The 24,206-nt window shown below is 35.8% G+C and overlaps 1 protein-coding gene across 7 annotated transcripts in view; it reads right to left on the reverse strand.

Annotated features, from left to right (window-relative positions):
- Positions 1-24,206, reverse strand: part of TLK1 (tousled like kinase 1) — a 97,769-nt gene that overhangs the window by 22,593 nt on the left and 50,970 nt on the right. For all 7 annotated transcript variants that reach the window (XM_054207916.1, XM_054207915.1, XM_054207914.1 and 4 more), the window contains 10 exons: positions 20,797-20,915; positions 16,898-16,969; positions 11,208-11,283; positions 8,618-8,664; positions 8,162-8,248; positions 6,951-7,040; positions 6,007-6,099; positions 4,997-5,107; positions 3,138-3,274; positions 1,747-1,935 (listed from right to left, as the gene is read on the reverse strand). In XM_054207916.1, coding sequence (XP_054063891.1) covers positions 1,747-1,935; positions 3,138-3,274; positions 4,997-5,107; positions 6,007-6,099; positions 6,951-7,040; positions 8,162-8,248; positions 8,618-8,664; positions 11,208-11,283; positions 16,898-16,969; positions 20,797-20,910 — 1,016 coding nt within the window. In that variant the 5' untranslated portion in view covers positions 20,911-20,915. The remainder of the gene's footprint in view (positions 1-1,746; positions 1,936-3,137; positions 3,275-4,996; positions 5,108-6,006; positions 6,100-6,950; positions 7,041-8,161; positions 8,249-8,617; positions 8,665-11,207; positions 11,284-16,897; positions 16,970-20,796; positions 20,916-24,206) is intronic.

Here is a 24,206-nt window from a genome sequence, read left to right on the forward strand (position 1 = left end):
ACAGACCTTCTCAAAGTTCTGAAACAAAATTTATTGTATAGGCAAGCAATCTCGTATCTAGCTGATAAAATGATCAAATTAGGGTACTTAAAGGCAAAGCAGTTGATATTCGGTTAACAGCTTACATTTATGCTAGCGTTAGATACAACAGGGCAATTCTGATTGTTCTCTCGGCAATTCTACAACCAGCAAGCATTTTCATGTGCCATTTAACATGTAACTGGTTAAGCCAAATGACATGAAAATTTGAAAAGTTTGTATTCATTTGGAAATTATTTAAAACTGCATAACACCAGAAAACATTCAGAAATCTATTATCAGAAATTCATATTGTCCTACTTAATAATTAGAACTTATCTTCCATATTTTTATTTTATCACCTCCTAAAGCAGCAATAAGATTATGGAAATTTATCATGAATGAAGACATTGCCAAAAGCTGGCAAATTAAAAATTATGTAATTTTTCAGGTCTTTTCCGTTACTTAAATGTTACTTAATAACAAGAGGTATTACGTTAAAACAAAAAGGTATTTTTATCATGACGGCAATCTTCACTGTACTATTCAAAAGTATTAATTATGTTCTAAGAAGAGAAAAGTTGGCACTAAGTATTACTAAAGAATCAATTTGAGCGATGACTCCTCAGCTCTCTACCAAAATACACAAGTAACACTAATCAAGACTTGCTTACATTGCCAGCCTTACTACTATATTTTCATGATATTTTTGTCACAGCCAAACAATTTCACAATGTGAACTTTAAGAATGATGCATTATGCAAAACATATGCAGCTGTCTTCAAAGCGATGGTCCAAACATACGTATTTTGCAGATCTAACCAAAGTAATTTATTTAACCCCCACCCCCAGAGGTATAAATTACTACCATCACAACAGAGAGGTGACAGGTGACCATGTTGAACACATGTAGCCTGCTTTTGCAAAGTAACACAGATTAATTTGTTAGTCTTTTTAACCCTAGTTATTTACTTTCTATTTAAGCTGACTAGGAACAGATACACTATCAGCTGCTGCCTCTTAGCATCGAGAGCAGTAACTAGTATCTCCAAGCAGCAACTTCTTAAAATACTCAAATTAAATGTCAAGAACACATCTGTCTGTGCCTTGAATTATACCATTTCTGTCTGCAGGAAAAAAAAAAAGTCACTTGGAAAATGGAGAAGACTTTGATAGCTCTCAATTTTTATGTTTAAATGACAAAAAATTTCGACATTGTCAATATGTGAAACAGGATCAGTAACTTCTGACATTCAGAAGGGGAAAAAAGAGATTTTTTTCCATTTGTTTTTAAGAAATGTCTTCAAATACTAAAGGCTGAAGAAAATCTTTTCTCGTCAGCTAAAGACTGTTATATGAAAAATTAAATGATCTCTGACTAAAGAAGAGGCTCCCAAACCAACGCGAATCAAGAAAAGTTCAATAGGTATCAGTGACATTACAAGAGCAGGAAACCAGAATAAGGACTCCTCTGGATGAGGAAAACAAGAAGGAACATTGAATAAACACAGAATGGGCCTTTCTCTGGTGACTTTACCAAAAATAAATTGGGCAACTGTACGACATCTTCATAGGCAGTGGTGCAAATTTCCCTAACATCAGCAAGTCCTCAGTGAGAATATAGCTGCTGAATATACTGAGTGTCTTTTTAAGCTGTTATTTGAAAAGAACTCACACAGACAATATCTGAGAATTTATGTAAAAGACTGATTGAAATGTTAAACTTACAGCTGTGGTAAATTGGGTCTAACAAAGGGATCGTTTTCTGCCCCATTCACAGCTTTATTTTTCCTCTGCTTGGGTTCAGAATTGGCAGATGGTGCCTGAGAATTATTTGTAGTTGGAGGCTTTCGCTTGGCCAGGAGCTTTCTTTGCCTTTCAATGTCTTCCCTTTGTTGATTCACCCATTCTTGCTGCCTGTAAACCCCAAAAAAAGCTTTATTAAAGTTTCATCATTTTGCATTTTTTAAAGAACTATCTTTTTAACTGGTAAAGCATTACGAAATTTAAAAAAAAAAAAAAAAAACAAAAACAAAAAACCCTTACTGTACATGTGAAAATGTTTCCTAGGAAAAAGAACACCAATGTTCTCCATGAGGTGGAAAAATTTTGCTAAAGTTTTGGCACAATTTATTTTTGAGATATGCGTTTTTGCTTGGATTTTTTTGGGGTGTGTGTGGTTTTTTTGTTTTTGAAAGTGTTACACATGGTTTCTGCACAAGAAAAAAAAAAACATCTGAGCTGGTGGATACCTTCTTCTATACCATCAAAAGAAATGTAACAGGGTCAATAGAGACTACTTCGATTTTATAGGCAAATACTGAATTTGATCTGACCGTTCCCAAATAAATCATTAGTTTGGTTGTATGACAAACAATTACAGTTTTTATGCAAAACACACCTACAGATTGTTTTTAAGATCGTGTTAAAAAAAACAGTGCCCTAGGCAATCACATAATGCTAAGACTACATATTGCCCCTCAAAAACTAAAGTCTTCGTGAATTACTTTTTTTAAGGCATTGCATAATTACTTTACCATCTCTGATGGTCTCCCAAAGACCTTTTCCTTGGCCCCATCTCTGCTGAAGTACCTGTTGCAGCAGGTCTTTTCTAGGGGCTGCTCTCCCCCACCCACTTGCACTGGGCCCTATCTGAGGCTGACAGGTTGTCACTCCTCCTTTGTGATACTGAGGAGCTGGATGCCTGAAAAAGCCACTACAGTGACGGATGTGCAGGCAGCACCTATGTGACCAATGAGACCTTCACAGACCTCAACTGCCCCAGTGATGTCCAGTGATACGTGGTTAGCTGCGTGAAAAATCACTGATTCAGTTTTATAGCTCTTTCTACCAGCTGAGCTGAATAATTACGTGCTGTTCATTTAGTACATTCATGCTTTTCTAAGGATAGTTAAAACCAAGTGAAACCAAACTGTCTTTCAAAGACACCCAGCCTTGGTACTCTCTCAGTTGATTAAGGGAGTTTTGTACTGTACTCTCAGTCTTCGAAAGGCAAAGCAAAATATAACGTTCTCCAATCCTAGAACCTTAGTAATAAAAAAATCCACTAGAGGGAACTAACAATTAGTGAGAATTTTAAGAACATAGCGTTTACTAACTTCACAAGATTTTGAAATGCAAAGCCATCTGTCCACTGTTCAGTAAATGAAGCACCGTGACGAACTGTTGTAAAATGCCCCAGGCGTAATCTGTCTTGCATGCTCTTCTCTCTGCTTGCCAGCTTTTCCTGTGTGCTCTAAGAAAACAAAAAAAAAAATGAAATTCATATTCAGTAATACTATAGCGTTCAAAAAGTCAGTAAAAGTTTTTCTTCCTCCATCAACTTTGTAAGGGAGGGATAAAAGGAGAGCAGATGAAAGTATCTTTTATTACTTTACTCCATTTATTCTAATTTTTGCAGAACTCAAACATCTGCAGTTTTCAGAATTGGTACGCCAAAAAAAATATTTCAGTTTGACTCACTTTTCCTATAAAGTTCACTGTTCTTCATAATTAGCAGAACATTTTATTTGTAAATACAGAAAACTGGTAAGAGGATTAGCATCATACAGGCATATAATTAAGATGATGTTTGTACATGTCTATTACACTAAAGGAGCCTGATTAGATATCGGAAAGAGTGCCTGGAAACTCCCTGGACAGAGCATCTGTGTTACTACATGTACCAAACTGACTGAGCTCAGGAACCTCTACGTGGGAACGCGCTGCAGGTAGACTTAACTGCAGTCAGATATCCACTCGCAGTAACAGAAGCAGATGCCCTTCTCAGAACCAGTCACTACTACCACAAGCATCCCTGGGATATGATAAATGATTGAGTCTGCCTAGTCTGCTTCAGCACAAGCAGAGAGAGCACCGTGAATGCTGCTGATGGATAGTGACTTCTTTAATTGTTAAAAAGGCTTGCTTCTTAAGAAAAGCCTATGGCCCAAAATCACACACACATGCACCCCAAATGTGAGACGCTGACAGAATTAAGGATCTTCGTGCAAACAGATTTCTGGACTGAAGAGGAGGCCCGCATGGCCTTTCACAAAAAACGGCCTCTGTGATATTCTCAGTCTGAAGGTGCACACGTAGCATCACGCCAAACAGAGATGATGCATCTTTTCTCTGCATTCCCCTCATGCTGGAACTTAAAAAGGACTGCAATAATTTATTTATGGGATACTAGAGAGGAAACTCCCTAATCCTCTAATGGATCAGTTTGTACCCTTGTGTCTGACAGCAGCATCTAGCGGCTAATATTAGGCAAAAGATTGGCTGTTTACCTTAAACTTTTTTGTACCCCAATTTCTAATAAGCTGATTTACTATTCACAATTTTTAGCTGCTGGGCTTGGGGTTTTTTTCCAATAAGGCTATTTTAAAGAAGAGGGAGAGAAACAATGTGTCCTTGTCTTTTAAGAAATTGCTGCTAGTTTAAATAAAATTGGCATTAAATCTGAAATAAATATTTCTTTCATAGCAGTATGAAGGTGAATGGTCACCTTCATTACCTTGTTTCTATTAATTCTGAGCTAACGTAGCATTTTAACATTTTACATCAAAAATTATCTCGGCTGCTTAAGTGTCTCATGAAGAGATTTTATCTGTCTCCTCTCCACAAAAGATTACGTTCAGAAATTTTTTTAATCCACTGTAATCTCATTCCTAATGTTTGTCCAGAAAATTAGCCACATCCTAAATTCTTATCTTTTATGCTTTGCCATATCTTCGTGATAGGAAAACATCCATTAAATTGAAAGGTACATTTTCCACAATCAGAAGAAGGCTCAACATTTTATTTTGCTTCTTCAGGCTTATAAAAACACTTACGGCCAGATAGAGACCATGCTTACGAATTTTCAGTCTCAGACTAATGTGAAAAAGTTGAAGTGAAAATGAAGGAATCATAATGGAGTTCTACAGCACCATCAAAGTTTTTATCACAAACATTTTAAAAGCAGTCAGCTTACCTTTTCAATTAGAAGCTTCTTGCTCATTGAAATACATTTGTTTAATCTTTCTTTATATTTTTCAAGTAGCTTTTGTTGTTCATCTATTTGTCTTCTAAGATCACAGTTAGCCTAACAAATTTATACAAAATATGATTAGCTATATCAAAACACTATTTTTATAATCAGCTGTCAAGAAAATACAGGTATCTACCTTCATGTGACTAAAGTAAGGAACATGCATAAACATATATATATAGGCAAAAATCACATTTCACAGATCTGTCTCTATGGGATGTCTTGCTTCCTTTTTTATTTCCTTTACACCGAGCTGCATTCTGTATTACAGAGCATTCAGCATATAAATAATATATAAAAGCATTGTACCGATCACTTTTCCAGTCCTCCAGTGTTAAACTGAAAGTTTAATTTTAGCTCCGGATCCTTTATATTTGATTGCTGAAGTCATGTGACATCCTAACGTTTTAATTTAAAAGGAAACAAAAAATTCACAATCACAGAAATTTCAATTATCTGAATAGAAAGTTTAGCAATTTCCCTACATTACAATTATATATAACTCATTACTTTTAAAAAAATAGCAATATTCTTATCAAAAGTATTTATTTGCTGCTCGTAATTTCTGTCACAATCGTCTCCATTCTTAAACTGACAACAGTTGTCCCACTGATAAATGCTATTCACAATTATATTATGAATTTAAGGAATTTATCAACTGCCTACAAAACACCATCAGCTTGCTTTCTACCTTCAGAAAGTCTATAAACATATTTAATCATTAACAAGTTGTAGCACAGAAGCAGAAAAAAAAACCCTTATGCATTTCATTTTATGGACTTCTTGCATTTTCAGAAAAAAAAATTCACAAAAATTAAAAACTTGTTTCACCTTTTAATTTAGGTAACTCTAGGGTAATTTTCAAAAACGAGAATTCTTCAAACATGTAAAATATTGGCCTCAGATTCACTGCCTGTTGTTCTGAATATCTTTACCCCATGTCTAACACTTACCCTGAGTAAGTCATCTATACGACCTTCTTTCTTTTCCAAGTCTTGATTTTTATTACTTTCTAGTGCAGCTAATTTCAGCATTGTGAGATCAGTCTAAAAAGAACGTTTTGAAATATTTATAATTTCCTTTAACAATTACAGCATTATTTTTCTCATGTTACATAGAGAAATAAACTACTTTATATCATTCAACAAGACCAGCACATCTTATTTTCCTGTGTTTTGAAAGTGACATGGCAGGTTCTTCTTCAAAACTGCTTTCCCCCTTCATGACGATGACCATGAACAGTTGGGGCCAGCCACTAACAGTGTTAAAAGATTTAATCACTAATTGAAAAGTCATCGTTCACAAAAAAAAGCACAGAAAGCAGGGCAAGAATGTAAATGTCAGATAATTACTTCAAATTCTCTGTATTTGGTCAACAGGTGAAGTAACTTTGTTCTAACTTGTGAAACACAGAACAGACCATGTCAGAAACAGTAGACAGGATAAAACAGTTGCTTTCAGCTTTTAAAAGTCATGACAGAACTTTATCTTGATCATTTTGATTACCATCTCATTTTTCTTCTTCAATGTCAGATTTTAAATGCAATATGACAACAGCAGCTGTCACTTCAAATACTGCCTGAAAGAGCAGCCTCTACTCCTAAGATCACACAACAGCTAAAATCTTGAGCAAAAGCCTACCAACCACGTGGTCACCTAACTACTCATGAAGTGCCATGATGGAAGCAGAGCAAGTGCAGAGTACAAAACTAATCAGAGAGATTTAAATTATGAGCTGCTGAACTTAAACGAAAAATGTTTTGGCGGATTGCAAAAAGCAAAGCTTTGGAAGCCTTTAAGAGTTTAAAAGAAATTGAAAGACAAAGCAATAAACATATCTATCAGTTTTTCCTACAGACTGAAATGATACAGGATAGCTCTACTCAAAAAGAGTTACCTGAGTAATTTTAAAAGATAACTGCTTTGGTTGCGTAATAGGGTGGTCCCCGAAAGCTAATGAAGTAGGAGAAGGACTATTCTGTCGAACCTGGAACGCATGAAAACAAAGGACTTTAGACACTGTAATATTCAGTTATGAACATAGCCTTGTTTACAACTCTTGGCAGGAAAATCATATAGAATAGAGAAATAAGGTATCTTTATTGCATAAGCTACTACTTGGAGCACTGCATTGACAGCTATCACTATGCTGTTACATATCACTTGCAGTTTAGAAAGGATGCAATATATTCTCTGAGAAAACCAAGATTGTCATTTTAGAGAAACAGACTGAAAGACTTAAGACAATACGAGACTGACATAAGGTGACAGTAGTCTCACACAGACATATTTTTCTGATTCTAAGCTTTCACAACTCAAAAATAAAGTAACGTGAGTTATTTTTGAAGTGGTTATTTTCCATGGGAGGACGAGAAAGGGAAAGCTAATGCAGATCAGACCACAAATTCCGTTGCTGAAACTTCTCAAAAACCCTCTCTTTGGTGTGAATGAGACCATTTTCAAGCCAAATTCCACAATCTGCATTACACTCCATACTGTTAGCAAGAATAAGAACATGCCTGAAGCTGAAAGTACATGGAATAAAACCTGAGGTCTAACAGCAGAGAAAAATCCTTTCTTTAATTGTCAGAATCTGTTTGGCCATTTAGAGTTGCACGTGGGTATGCCTAACACTGAAATTTTGCATGAGGAGGGAAAAAAATAATTAGCATGACCAGTAAAGAGAATTTTAAAAAGATACAGGCACATTAGGTGTCAGTTATTTTAAAACTTCTGATTTATCAAAACCTGAGCTTTTGAAGTCCCAAGTTAGGGGTTCAGTTGTCTCATAAGTAACAAAAATCCTCCCCTTTTTTGTGTGAGGCTTGTGAACAGATGTCTTTAGAACATTTTAGCACTTATTCAGTATTTTATGTAATTAGTTTTTATTTAAAAATTGTTTTAGGAAAAAAGTCCCAGTCTTAACAGAAAATTTTAGTTTTAATATTTTAACTTGATCTTTTTTTTTATTTTGCTGTTGAAAGAATGAATTCCTTCCCAGGATTCCCTCCTTTGAAAACTCTTCCCTGATAACGTGTTTTCTCTTCAGTTATTCTCCTTTTAAGACTACGGAAGCATCTCCAGCAGTTATGAAGTTCACAAACTTACAGAAGAAGGAGCGGAATGTGAGTTCTGAGGAGATCGGATTGCAGGAGGTACACCTCGCACTGGACTAGAGCCGTTTCCACCTTGGTACTGTAGAGAAGATATAGCCCCTCCAATTAGTCAATCTTCTTATCAAAATACAGTATACATCTACTGAATGATACAGCTCGTCTGTACACAGAATTTCTAAATTAGACTGTATTACTTGCATTAGTGTAGCCTTTGGCCATTTAAAGAAAGGCGTGAAAGAAAACGGTTTTTATATTTTAGCTGAGGCTGCACCAAGAGACCACCGCATCTCTACTTCAAGGTTTAATACTCATAAACTTACATAAAGAAAAAAAAAAGTATCCTCTAAAGAGGCCTGTCCGTTGCAAACAAAAACTGTGTAATATCCAAAAAAAGCTGAAATAATATTTTAAAGCTGACGTAAATTTTACAAACACACAAAAACCTTACCTCAAAATAGTCACTAATCTTGTGACCGCGTCCCCCAATATTCTTTCCTGAAACAAATACATTAATACATTAGAACTGATTAAATAACTTGCCTTATGTGTCTTACATTTTTACCTATACAGTACTTATAGCAAAGTCTTACCACTTGTTTTTCTTTGATGTGCTAGTATGTGATCTTCCTATGTAGATAATTAAGGGACTGGCCACAACAGCGACCTGCATATTCCATTCACTGAGAAATCAGAAATTAAGCCATGCTTCAATTCCTAAACCAGATTAGTGTAGATCTAGCAGCAAGCCTAGACCTTTTCCACCTAACATCTAGGAAACACATCTCTCACCCTACAGATCAAACCTTTACCACTATGTCCCTCCCCTTTTCAAGCACTATCTCAAAGTTCACCCACTTCCAAAGTATCAAAATTAACGAAGTCTATTAACATTCTATGCTCCAGGTGAGTTACTGTGCCCAAATATTCAGCCCAAGGATTTCCTTAAGTGGCAATAACAGCATGGGCATGGAGGACGACAAGCATTTCCACTCCTACAAACCTGATGACGAAGCGGCTAACTCACTGGCTTAACTAGGGAGATAAATAGAGCAGAAAGAGAGAGTAGAATTTCTTTTATCTTAATCAGTATTGAAGCTTCAGGAGCACCAATGTGAATTAATCTTTCTTCAACATGAGGACCTGAGCCATATGTGCCATTCTAGAGATTGCATCAATGCCTTACCCAGCGGTATAAATGCCTTCTTCTATTCGGCCCTAAGATGACTGATAAATCTTAAGACTGTATTTGTCTCCTGTACAAGTCTGACTACCTGTTGGTAGACACCTTGAAAAGGAACCATTGTTCAACAAACCTTTTTTCTTTATAGAAAGAAATTTTTGCAATAAATTAGGAGACCATTACCCATAGGTCCAAAAATGTAATTTTAGACTTTTTAGCAAAGATTTTCAAGCTTTTCTATTCTTCAGCCCTGAAGAATTCTTTCTAGTCAGTGTGCCTCTACACTGGCACTGCTGCATAACTTTGTGTCACTAAGAAATACCATGAATAAACAGAAACATCTGGCAGCCCTTTTTGTGTCAAGACTTTAACAGAAATACATAGATAAAATAATTCAAAGACCTAGAACAGCACACAGCTAACTCCTCCAGTAGTTACCCAGTTAGCGTATGTATCACTGCTACTGCCCTCTAGCCAGTTGTTTACCTACCCTATAATTTCTAGTGATTTCTGTCTTCATGCTTAATTCTCATATATCATTTTATCAAATTAAAATTTGCTTTCATCCAGATAAATGAGACAGACTGCATTCCTTTTCAGTATAGAAAAATCTATGTCGCATTACAGAACTCTGCACTGAAGAAATACATCAGATTATTTTGGCACAGTCAATTAAGAATAGATTTACACTGATTTCATCCCACTTTTCAATTTCCTCCACATTCTAAAACTATACTTTTCTTCTACATTTATGGATTATTTTGCATATTACACAGTCAAAATCCTAGGTACACAATATACAAGAGACAGATCTCTTGTTCCTTTTTTCAATACAATAGCAGTATTTGCTGTACTTCAACTGTACTGCACCAACTCCAATATACTGCAGTTCCCTAGGCCAGTTCCTTGAGAATATTGCAGTGCAGACTATTCAGTTTCATTGCTGCTGACAGTAAAATAGTAATTATAAGACATTATAATCATGTTGTCTATGCCAAAAAGTTCCTAAAATTTGTATCATCTCTAATTTCAACTCTCACTGGTAGCAGGAAGGATAGGCTAGTTGAACAATGGAAATAGGAAATTTCATTCAAGTTCTTTGAACAAAGCAAGTCCCTATGAAGCAACACTTATAAAGAAATTAATTTTAGTCAAACTACGCAATTCCTCCACTAATAGCATGTTGCATCACGAAGACTTCCAGATATGGAGCCCATTGATGTGTATCTGAAGTGACATTTCCTAGCTCAGTCAGAAACCAAAAAAAGCTAATACAGATGCTATCAAAACTACTTCCTCTCCCCTTTTGATAAATTTTTGTCTTGCGGTTAAATTTCTACCATTCCTCCCCCAAAAGTCACATTAAAGAGAAGAATGACAAAACCTACGCTTTGTAAATATTAAATTGGAAATCAGTCTCATCCCAACTTCCCCATCCCTCTAGACAATTACACACTGTAAGATAAGCCATAGAAAAGGAAGAATAAAATTTAATTTTTAAATATACCCGAAAAACAAGCCTTCAGGTATTATAAACTGTAATCCCTTTTCCCCCTTACCTACTGAAAAGAAATACAAACCACAAAGGTATTTTGGATGAGAAGAGCTGCTACAATTCTTAAAAAAACATAGAAAGTTGTATCATAGATGCAAGTTACACAAGCACATGATTCTTATGGGCAATTACCAGCCCAGTTCAGGTTTTACTTGCCCATCCCTTTCAGTAATAAAAAACCCAACACCTGTCCTATGCAAGCAAAAAATTCAGAATTTTTAAGGCTAAAAGTAAAAACTTTGTGCATTATAATTTGATTAAATACATACAATAACTATCTAATTCATTTACATTTTAGTTTACCTTGGCTGCTTTCACTCTGAGTGTCTGCTTTTCTTTTTCTTCCTCTGGAAGGTTCTGACTGTTTCTTCTCTGGAGTCTACAAACAACAAAAAGAACATGATCCAACAGCAGCTCTATTTATTATTGCTATATTATTGTGAAATAAATTTAAATCCTCATTCATAAAACATGATTTCACAATTCAGCAGGGATGTAATTTCAGATCGTAGTTAAAGTAGATAATATGATCCTTGGTCAATCAGATAAATACAAGCTAGAAAAGATATTTAAGAAAGTGAGAAATAATTCTTAAATAATTTCCCAAAAGGCAATTCTACATATTAATTGTTAAGCAATTATACCTTTTCATCCATTCTGGGGTTTATGAACACCCTATTTGGTTTCACTTACGGCTACTTTTTACCAGGATCATCATTGTATAGTTGTGGGTGTTTTAAAAGCTTAATACCTTGTGAAATAAGCCGATTCTCGATGGTGTTTTCTGCACATTGCCACAGTATAAACATGAAAGTTCTAATGCTTCAATAGGAAGCCAATAGTGTTATGCATTTTTGGAAGTGCAGAAGTAATCTCCAAATTAATACAAACTGTAGATTTCTAGAATCTGTTTAGGATTTAAGAAAAAAAAAAAGAGCAATTGCTCAAAATGGGAATATTTGAGTATCTATCCACTTGGAAAGTATCGTCATCCCCACCCCATTATATTTGTATCTCAAGGAAGTCAAAGAAAAACATCAATGATAAGTGAAAAAAACCACAGATCTGTTAAAAATTTATTCCAGAAATATTATATATAGTTGCCTAGAAACTACAATCAGCATGTACAACACAGATAACAAGGGCGAGCTGTGATCAGAAGCATCTCTAAATTATATTTGCTTTCCCTTGATCTGAGGATTCAGACCAGTTAGTCTCCCCAGTGTAAGTTAAATTCTACAAGCTGCTTTGGTTCGAGGCAAAGATTCTGCAGCTTTGTGTGTATTCAGCCCCCAAGCAGCCTCATACCAGTAACTGGAGAAAGCACAGAAGCCATTACATGAACTCTGTCTTACAATTAAGAATCGATAGCCCCTAATATATCAGACTAAATTTGAGATCAGTCATAAGATGCTTCATTTTTTTAAGTGATACCATCATTTTATCATTTCACTGTATTTGTCACTTTGTGCTCCAAGTATTCCTTCTCAACACAGCAAACGATATCAAAATTCAAACTTCAACCCATCACTGGAAGCATTTCAAATATGTTTCAGTTCCAAAATCTTCACATGGGTATCTTCAAATATAAATTTACTACAAATATTCTAAAATAACTATTTTGGCAAAGAACCACTTAAGTTACCTGTGATCCACAGAAAATTATCAGTCTATAAAAGAAGAGTCAGGACAAGAAAGGTCTTCCTTATCTATACCAAGTATTTTTTAGAAGCTTCAGCTCTGTGGATAGCTTCATAAAAACGTTACGAATGTTGTATTATCAGGCTACAAATGAAGTTCAAATTACATACATTTTATTTTAAATAAACTATCCCAACCAAAATCTGCATGTTTTACAGTGCTATCGTACATTAGCAAACTCTACAACAGAGACTCCTGGAGATTAAGTTATCTTAAGACCGTATGATCCTAAAAGCAGAAAGCATAGCTTAGAAATATTACTTTAATAATTTGCAATTACTGCCAGGTAAATAGGTAACATTAAGTTATCTTTCCACAAAACTGAATTGAAACGATTTAACCCAGCATTTTCATGTTATTCTTATTTCCCAGCTTTCAATTCTGCAGTTATCATTCTAACACAGTGTTACCTGCCATGCCCAGCAAAAAAAAGTTATTTAAAAGCTAATTAATGACTAAACATTTAAGATTTCCCCCACCAAAATTAGTTTCCAACTACAGTGACTGATGTCTTGTATTTAAAAGCCAGATATTTAAAGAGGTTTATAGTTTTAAAACTGAAACTCAAATAATTCATAAATGTCTATTTTCTTAAGCTCTTCTGATTTCTTTCAGTGTTTAATTTAACCTTGCAGACTAAGAAGTATTAGCACACTAACGAGGTTATTAATGAGGTTACCCAACAAGGTCATGTTCACCTTTTCTAAGTACAAAATTCACATGGTAATGTACAGCATACATCAATCACTAGAAAATGTTCTCCAAAATCCTTTCTAATGAATGGAATCATACGAATTACAAGAAAGTGAAGACTAATGGGGCTGAGGAGTATCCTCCTGATAAATGAAGAGCGAAGCTGCTTTCAGGCACTTCAGAAGGATTTACGTATAGCCAAGATTTAGATTAAAATCCCACTATTTCATAAGAAAGACAAAACAGTTTTGAAGCTATCCAAAGTTAGATTGTAAAGCTATGTTAAAGTTATCCACAGCTTGGCACATTCTCAGAGCCTCGGACATCACAGTCTTGATCCCAGTTGACCCCTCAATTTTAATGTGCTTCCCCTGAGCCTTCTCTTCACATTTATAGTTTTAAATCTTGGCTTTTCACGTCCTCTTTTAAAAAAATAAACATTTCTAAGTACCAATTCTCAACTAGTTAATCTCCTTTAAAAAATACCCAGAAAAGTAATTTTATATACTTTATGTACAGTTAAATATTTTCTACCATTTTTGTAGAACTAGTAACCATATAACTCAGGAAGTTATTTTTGTAGGGGGGAAAAAACAAAATCACCTGTAATAAAATAAAAGTTTTTATTTTTTTTTGTCTCTCAACACTTAAATCTCCAGTATGCTTAACAGTAATGATTTTTTTGTTAATATTTTTCATATGCATCATGAATGAGTTGATAGTTTTCCATAATTATTTTTTTCTAAATCCTACCCTCCCCCCAAAGCTTTACAACTACAGCAAACAAATACAGCAGTGCTGTTCTCCTCCGCAACACATTATAAATTCCAATTAGATCAAACCTTTAGTTACTTCTGAAATTACATTTATAATGAGGGTTCTGTATTACTGGGAACCGCAGCAACTAACCAGCTACGAGCAAGCAGAACAAAACATTTAAATTACTAATCAAACTGGACTAATCAAGCCTCAGACAAAGCTGTCCTCCTTTAAAGAACTCATTATTTACAGAGAACAGAAAATACTAGTTATAAATAAAATAATGCATTTGTAACCAAAACAACGAGGGAGCAATCTACTTTAATAAGGAATGGCAGGGAAGGCCAAAATATTGGAAAAGAAGCACTTGTTCACAACCCGAGATAGCCAATTTAGGATTTATCTTAACTACAAGTAGCTAATACACACTCAAATTAAGATCTACGTGCCACAGCAACAAAGCATTTAATAAAACAAAAATAATGTAAACACTTAAAAAGAAACTGGAATATAGGTCTGGATATTAACATCCAGCTATTGTTTATTGCTCACAATTCTGAACTGAATCCAGAATAAAGCCTGGTTTCAAGTTGTTTTGCAGATCAAAGTTTACCTCTGAAGTATCTCAATTAAAACTAGTATTCAGATGAATTACCCCTCTTCATACATCCATCAGATTGAAAAAAAGAAAAGACTACAGTTCTAATAGTTGTATTTTCTACAATCCCGTGTGCAAAAAGTAAAAGAAAAATAAAAAATCGCACCAGAAAACCAAAAAAGGGTGTGGGAAGCCTGCTTTGTTTTGAAAACTAAGTGTGACTTACTTTCTTTTAATGTGCCTCTTAGTGATGAAAGCACATAATGATGCCATGAATGTACCATCGCAATGTGATCAGAAACTGACATTCTTGCTAGAAATTAATTTCAACAATTCTGAGATCTGCATTTCTACTTTTTTTTTCCTCCCAAAATCTATTGTAATACAACGGTTTTCTCTCAACATCAAATCATGGCACTGCTTTCCCTATAAGTCTTTGTATTTCTACACAACCACCCACAAGAGTAATTCCCTACTGCTATGAAACCTTCATTGTCACACCATTAAAAAAAAAAATCCCACAAAAAAATCCCGCAACCTGTTTGCAGTATTAAGAACTAAAGTGTACTTTTAGTAGGATTACAGCATATAAGTAACCAGATGTTATTTTAAGAACAAAACTCTACAAACTTATTAACATATTTGGTATGACAATTATAATTTAATTTAAGTGAATACAACTGACAACTTCTGAAAATGGGTCAAGAAATCGTATTGCATTATTCAACGTCATTACGACTCATCTTTCAGAAAACACAGAAGAAACCTGGAGGACTGTGCACTGGAGATCTGTGCAGGGACTTTTAACAAAAAAAAAAAAAAACCCAACAAACTCTATTTCTATTTCAGAATCCAAGTTTTAGAATACTTTTAAAAAAAAATAATAAATTATCCCTACCCAGAAGCATGGCTTGAGGTTAAAACACTGTGCAGAGACTGAAGATATGGGCTGAACTTTCAAATGTACATGCCTTGGGAAAACCTTGCCTCTGTATTTCATGTATACCACTGTAAAATAACATTTTTCTATACCAAAAAGTCATGACATGTATAGTCAATGTTCTGAGATCACTCGACTATTCACAGACAAGGAATTGCAATAATGCATCATAACCTTCAGGGTACTGCAGCACATTTCCATTCCTAACCTACATGAGAACTGCATCACTGCAACGCTGCTCAAAGTATTTCTAGGAAAAGTCACGAAGAAAAACAACAGGCAGACAGATTCCTCTGGTAAAGAAAACAATCCATATACAACTGAAAGGAAAATTCAGATGGGAAAGGCAAGTGGGAAAAAAAACCCAACAGAGCAGAGCCTTTTTCAAATAGGAAAACATGAAATCACACACAGAGAACTTTTATTTATAAGGTATCAGTCTTGGAAACCAACTAAATTCACTTGCTGGTCTGCCCAGTATAAAAGCAAACATCAGTGTCTCAGTGACTGATTGAACGAACAATTGGGCCCCAAATAAAGATTTAACATGTGAAAATAACATTGAAAGCATATTCCAAACAACTCTCCCTCCGGCATGACACATACTCAAACAGGGGTCCAGCCTGGGCTAGAAACACACTCTTGCTTACAACGGGTATAATCTTATCGATGCAATCAGTGACGTACACAGGCAAAACTGGGAGAGGGCCTCAGCGACCCCAAAACACGTAAATTGTAAGAGTTGCATTAGTGCAACTATATCAGTACTGGTCACTAAGAGGAAAATCATCTACTCCAAGGGAAGTCTGCACTCTTACACTAAAACCTAGTAATACAAATCCTTTTTTGGGTTATGAAGTGCTAGTAGGTAAGAAAACACACAGTGACAACTGCAGCTTTTACAAATGCAGATACTACTGCCTGACCTTGGAGTAAATCCGTATTTTTAGAGAAAATACAGCAAACTAGTTTCTAGAGTATTTTCAAGGATGCAGCCAATGACTAGTCAAAGTTTATCTGTGCTGACGAAAATCTTTTTATTTATTAAACAAAAAACTGCAGCTCCAAAAGCTGTAGCAGAAGTTTCATGACCAAAAATTCAAAGAAACTTTTATGAAGTCATGTCTCCTCCTCCAAGAGACAGTATCTTTTAGTAATGTATGCTTTTTCCTATCCAGCTGTGTATTTTGCATTTTAATTCAAAAGCTTCTACAAAAAATAAGGCATCAAAATGGAATATAAAATTATGACTTGTTAGCATCAAAATTTTGCGGTAATAATGAATCTGCCCCGTATACTTACCTCTGATTCTTTATCACTTAAAGATCCCAAGCTTCCGAAACTGTGATTTGAACTTTCGTTATTTGTTGAGGCCTACCAAGACAAATAAAATACTAAATATTATATACAGATTTAGAAAACAGCTAATCCGCTATTATCACTCACAGTTGTAACAAGCAACAGTAATAAAATTTCATGCTTGAAAGGAAAAATTGATTAACTATAGAGCACTTGTGACCACTTATGACAGGTGGATGATGTTTTGACAGGGCACAGTAAATTCTGTATTTCGATTGCTTTTAAGCCAAGTAAAACCCTAGAACATTCAAAAATGTTTCAGTCTTATTTGGGAATAGCAAAGCATCCAATGAAAAACCCTACCAATCGATTCTACAGAATGGGCTTAAAAAGCTGATATTGCTGGAAGTGGTGGAGACTACTAAAAATGTTCATTTTTCAAAGAAAAAGAAGGTTTAGTTTTCCCCAAGACGGATACTAGGCTATTGCAGAGATTATTTTTTTAAAAATACATTCAACAACAGAAGATTACAACCTATTGACATATTATTCTACATTCTTAAAACAAACCATTTTCCCCAAAGTAACAAGTTCAGACCAGTGGGGGTGGGGGGTGGGGGGGAGAGAAAAACTGAAATACTGTCAAGTTACAATATTTATTTAGAAATTTTCTAAGGTTGATTTATTCAGAGATCTTTTGAACACAGAATGGCAACATGGACATTTTATTGAAAGAGTCTGTTCCACGTTCACTGAACAAAAAATGCCAACATCAGCTGAGCTTCTTTTTATTAAAAGAAAAAAAAAAATCTTATACCGCTGGTTTATTCTTTTCCATATAGGAAGGCAGAACAAATACTTTGAAGTGAAACAACAACTCGTTTCAAGGCAAACACTCAGCTTGCTTCAAAGAGTTAAATTCCAGCCCTACATCCGTTTGCAGGACAATACTGATCTGTGACATCTTCTGAATAACCAGATCATCTCTGAATTAAAATTTCTGGAGAAATGTTAACTAAACCCACAAAATTTCCATGTGTTCCCCCCCCCCCGGCAGTCTTTAGTATAGAAATGACTACATGTAGTTCTTCCTTGCAACGTCTCAGTATCTGCACATCGGAATCAGCCAAGACAATAACCTCCATAACCTATATTCCTATTTCCACCCTTGCTTACTGAAAATGCTTGAAGATGATGTGCTTTTTTTTCCTCAACAATTCCCAAAACTCTTCATCAAAACAGTAGATAAGGGTAGGCTTTCAAAACAGTAGTCTCAATAAATAAGCGTCCATCTCAATTTAATTACTAGAAGAATAATGACCTAGAATGCTTCCAAAAATAACCAGCAAGTGCAGCTGCAACCTCTGTATTGTCTTGCTCGGTTAGGAAAAGGAGAATTTGGTATGTGTGGACTTGGGTATGTAGACACAGAGGAAGTTTTTTCATGTTTGCCTTCAAAGTGAAAGCAGATCAATGAAGATCATATTTATACATCATATTTTCCAAGTTACCTCTGCACATCAGATCAAAAAGGTTTTATCAGGTTTTTTAATAAAAATCAGATAAGCCTCTCTCAACATGCCCCACCAAGACTAAAAGCTCTATTAAAAACAAAACAAAACCAACATATTCCGAACACAGCCCAGATGAGTTACTACCCTTCATGTTATCTGCTTGGGTACACTGAATGGTCAAAAATAAAAGAAATACAAACAAAACTGATATAATTGCCACTTTACTGACCGTGGGATAAATCACAGGACTAGATATTGGTATTCCCCTCTACCTCCCTAATCCAAATAAAAAGTAAGCTGGAAAAGAAGAGATATTGCACTGTATACTGGAGATCAGTTGTGGAATATTTCTGGTCAAAGGTAAGAACAACAGTGTCGTAGGTGAGGATCTGCATCAAACAGAAGACAGTGGCAGTAGTACTTCTGCAAACAATTATCAAAGCATTTAGTAGTATTAAAAAACAAAACAAAACACTTTATCCAGCTATCCATTTGGAAACAAACTGGATGAGATACAATTTTCTGTTTAAACAGATCTTGGAATGTGGCAGGGACAAGAAATTTATGTTTTACATGGTAGAGTGAAAAAGAAAATTAAGTCTTTTAAATCTCTTTTTTTTTCTGGCTAATTTGGATGAACAAACTGAGAACCTGGAAGTGGAATGTAATTTGGCTAAAAGCGAAATCAGCTGAACAACAGACAACAAAAAAAAACTTGAACAGATTTATGGAAATGGTAAGCAGTGACTCACAAGGGACCAAAGTTTAAAGAAAAAGAACCCCAAGAAACCCGATAATTACTTTTAAAGAAAATATATTACACACATAGCAGTAGACAGATTCTGAGAAAGAAAGAATGACAATAAGGCAAGGGACCAACACAGCTGTATCAAAAACTAACAGAAGGGTTTACAAATACACTAAAAGTTAAATGAAGCTAGAAGTCTTGTAATGAAAAAGGACAAACAGTCATTTGAATTATGAGCAATTACCTGAGCAATTATAATGAGCTAATAAATTAGGGGATTAAGTACTACTAGAGAACCCAAGGAAGAAAAAAACAAAGGTGGGTCAGAATGACCAGGCTTGTCTCTACCTAACTTTAATCATAAGACACGGTAAGTATACGTTTTTGCAGTCATAATTAGAAGGCAATTAAATAAAAAGAGAAAACAAGAGTGCATCAACCACACTGTGTCAACCCAACCTGATTCCTTCCCCTGACCATTTAACTCACTTCTTGGTTAAGATGGTAGTAACAAAAGTGATATGTCACCTGTTTTACAGCTTTGTGATAGTTACCTTCACGTCACTCTCAAAAACAAATTAAGATTATATGATGCAAGATCACTATGCACTGATTTCAATTCTTTATAGTTTCTTGATAGTCATCACTACATCACATATCTCCAGAAATTTCATCAGTGTCTGCTATCAGATAGTATTTTGTTCTGTAATCTAGACTGGTAATTAAAATGTGGAACAGGAAGTCAAAAATACTAACCAAGTTTGTGTAGAATGCTTAAAATATGAGGACACTGCAAACACTTTGGAAACAGAATTCAAAAGTACTTTGGTCATGGGGGAAATCTGCCCAAAGAATTAGTATTATATCTTTTTAACATCAGTTTATTAAGTACTACACTTGGTGAAGAACATTCAAGGTGCACAAATACAAAATGGAGTACCTCTGGCTAAGTAATAGCATTGCAGAAACCAGTCTTGGAAGTTGAAGCTAGTAACTTGAACAGAATTAGTAATAACGGAAAATTTATTTTGCAGATGTATCAACTGAAGGGTAATATATGATGTATGGAAGGTAATTAAGCCTCACTACTCCAAGTTCATCAGGTTTTTCCTCAAGTGTTGCATCCTGGTTTGTATACTACTGGATAGACTGCAGAAAGTCTACAACAGAAGTAGGTAAAATTGATAGGTCTTGGAAAGTTGAAGGAATTTGGCTTTGTTAATCTAGATATATTAGTCTTTAAACAAGTTTAATCTTAAAAAACAGAGGCTGCACCGGACTCCCTGTGTCTATTTCAAGCCAAGCTGTAGGTAACTGGCCATCAGCAGAACGGACAACTCCACTTAAATACTGGGAAAACCTTCCATCCCTGGTCATATGTGCACTAGAGCAGAACCACAAAAGAGCCTCTATAAGCCCATTCTTTGGTGTTACTAAGAACAATTCAATGTCCATGTCATAGGTTCAGGATAAACAATTCTATCTCAAATCAAAACAACAGACTAACAAGGATTTTCCTGAGCCTCTTCCAACCCAGTACTTTTGCAATTAAATCACATGGGCAATATAGAAGGGAGACAGCGTGAGATAAATTAGTGTTTCAAAGATGGCAGATCTGGATGACTGCTCTTAGAACTTACTTTAGCTCCAACACTGCAACTTCCAGTACTCCCAGTGCTGCCACTTACTACTCCTGTAAATCTTGCCTCTAACAATTCTTGTCTTCTTGGGTCCAGGCTATGAAGCTCATCCATTGCTCCTAAAAAACATAAATAAATTCATTATATTCCCTAATATTTGCAGTGGAATATTTTAAAGACAAGCCAAACATACCACTGGCCTATGCAAAGAAAGGATTTATACCCTCCACTTGACAATAATTCACCATCTGTTATTTAATAATGAATGCACTCAACGAATTCCAGAAATTTTGGGGAAAGTTCTATGTATCAGAACAGCCTTGTCAATTTTGGTGAAAGCCAGAACCTGTTACAGACGTGTAAGAGACACAGAGTCTGCAGCGTGCGATATGCCAACCAGGCAATTATTTATAGATTAAAAACTAGCTGACAGAAGCAAAACGCTTTCCAGCATAAAACCTCCCAATTCTGCTATCTCCTTGTTTTCCATATTATTTAAATAATTTCGGCTATCGACGTACCAATCTCCAAGACCACTAAGTAAGAATCATAGGAAAAAAAGGAAAATGAGAAGGTAGACCGCAGTCCCCAACACGCGCAAGGGAAGGCAGGGTTATAGGGAGGTTGGAAGGGCAGAGAAGGGAGGAGTGGGATCAGCAACACCGAACGAACCAAGAGTAGGAGCGATCCGTGCACAGATGGTGCCTCCAACAGAGCCCTGCTCAATGGGGTAAAGCGGTGCCGCTGGCGTCGGCAGGGAAAGTAAGGTGGAAGGAAATGGAGGAACAAAAGGAGTTTCTGATGAGCTCAGCCTACACGAGTAGGCTGCAACATGATGTGCAGCTTTCTAATTTGTATTTAAATCACTCACGGCTGTTTAATGAGTCTGAAAGATGATCTAGACAAACAGTCTTCCGTATTTACACAAACTGCATTCTTTGTTTTTATCTTTTCAACTACTTGAACATTCAGTTTATCTTCAATTGGAAGCATTTAAGTTGCTTTATTTTAAACAAGATATTTAATGCCAAAGTCTTCATAAACTACTTTAATAGCATATTCCTCAAGTACCATATAAAGTGATACAGCCTCATTTTTTTCAGCTAAGACACAACTTAAAAAATTTTTGCTTTTCAGTCCCACAGGACAACACAGCAGTTCAGAAAGGTCTGCATGCAATAACTATGTATATTCAAATGGTGCTATGAGCAAAAGCTTTCAGAATTCCTTTTTCATGAAAACTACAGTTTGCAAAGTTTAACTTATGAACTTCTACCCATCAGCTAAGCATCCTGACAACTAAGGCACCAGCATAGCTTTCCTCACCGTTAGAAAGACACAAGACACTTTCTTATGTGGCGCTCGGGTATCTCACAGATCTTTAACATTCCAGAACTAGACAGACCTTTCTGTACCACACATTTTGGCCACTCCTGGTCACGCAGCTAACCTTCCAGGTAGGGAAAGAGCCAAATGGCCCTGCTAATTCAAGTTGCCCTTGTTCCCGCAGGAAGGCAGGTGACAGCCAGTGTGGTGTCAGTGCTCCTTTACTGCAGAGCCCGGTTCCCAGACTTTCTCCGATGGAAAAAAAACATACCAAGAGAAAAATGTCCGAGCAGGAGACGTATTGTTGGCAGAGCCTTCTTTTGAAAAAATCAAACGGCAAGCAGCAGGTTGAGCATTACCGCATTTTGTTTCTGGAGGTGGGGGAGTTTACCCAAACACAGCCACGTACGGAGGTGGAGGTCTCTCTTCCAGTAATACAGAGGAATTACCCAGTTTGAAACTGCAGCTGGCTTATTATCAGCCGTTGTAATGCCGCTCCTAAACTTGCCTAGTGAAAATTCCTCCAAATCCTACATATTTTAGGCTGTAAGCTCTCTGGGGTAAAGACTGTTTTACTACATGTATGCACAGTGTGGAACAATCAGGAATCCTCTTTAAACTCTTGCTTCCTAAAATGTGTTTGGGTATGCTTCCGAGAGTTTCAAAACCGAATTGTATGCTTCTCATACGCACAAAAAATATTTCTGACATTTACACATTGTGCAATAAGGCTTTTAAAAAAAAAAAGCGCAGATGTGTACAGTACACCTTTCCTGGTATACATGTAATCTATACCTTAATGGAAAGTATTGCTCTGGAAAAGCGTAAGAAACTAATAACATCGGATTTGTCAGGCAAGTTTAAATGATTATTCTTTTGCTTCATAACAGTAAAAGTGTTTAAGTGTATGTCACTGAAATAGCCAATTTTAATTTGCCAAAGTGACCCATTTAATGAAGCAGGACTAGCAATATTTTGTTTCACTAGCCTACTTGATAGTCACTGCCCACAAATGTTCAGAGCTTACTTAAAATTACTGACATAATTCTAGCAATTACAAACCATGCGTATATTACAGAAATAGATACTACTGTACCCTATATTGTTTATTTTATGAAATATGGGAAAGCAATAATCACTGTGGATAGCTGAGGCTCATTCGAAGTGCTGCAGGGTGAAATTGCTACTGCAGGTCTCAGGTACTGTATGCGGATAGCAATGCACTGAACAGATCAGCGCCCCGGCTTACCTTACCAGGCCAAATTTAGCAGGTAGAGGGGTAGTCCACAGCACAGATGAAATACAATCCTTGGGGTTTTTTTCTGCTCAGATTTTAGAGCCTACACACACTAATGAATGCACTCTATTCTCTTCATTATTTCTGATGGAGTGGTTTTTCTGTCATAATGTTTGGGAGTTTTGTTTTGGTTTTTTGTTATTGTTGTTAAATACCCAGAACCAAGAAGCAACAGACACTCTACCACCCTTGAGATCTGAAGGACAAGACAGAAAAGGTGGATTCAAATCTTCTTTCAACACAGAGCAAATCCTAGGAAGAGCTATTAAACTGCCTTCCTCATTCATGCTGTAATTTAAAATACACCATTCAACTCCCAGACACACAGCTGTTTTTCCAAGAACATGCAGTTCTGTACAATCCTTCCGTTCTCAGCATAAGTTACCTACTTTTAAAGGTACTTCATGTAAGGGACAAAAAATGTAATTTTTTTAAACACCAGACTTTATAAATTCTCCTGGTCACAGAACACCTGCCCACCAGATTGAACTAACTTACAGTTTTGAAAATATACTCAGACTTCTTGCTTGAACTAACTTCATTCCTACCCCTGAAAGCCATCTCACTAACTCAAAGGACACACAATCACGTTACACAAGTACTTAAAAACACATTTACAGTGACGCTAAATGAAAGACTGGCATTGCTACCACCCACTGCCGTTCAAACTTCTACTATTTTATGAAGAGAACAACTGGAAGATTACCCAAAACTTACAGAAGAGCCCTAAAAAACTACTTTTCTTGATTTCTTGTAACCACTATAGATTTTGGAATGCTTCTTCTAG

The sequence above is a fragment of the Rissa tridactyla genome, chromosome 7, assembly GCF_028500815.1.
Source record: "Rissa tridactyla isolate bRisTri1 chromosome 7, bRisTri1.patW.cur.20221130, whole genome shotgun sequence".
NCBI classification, from domain to species: Eukaryota; Metazoa; Chordata; class Aves; order Charadriiformes; family Laridae; genus Rissa; species Rissa tridactyla.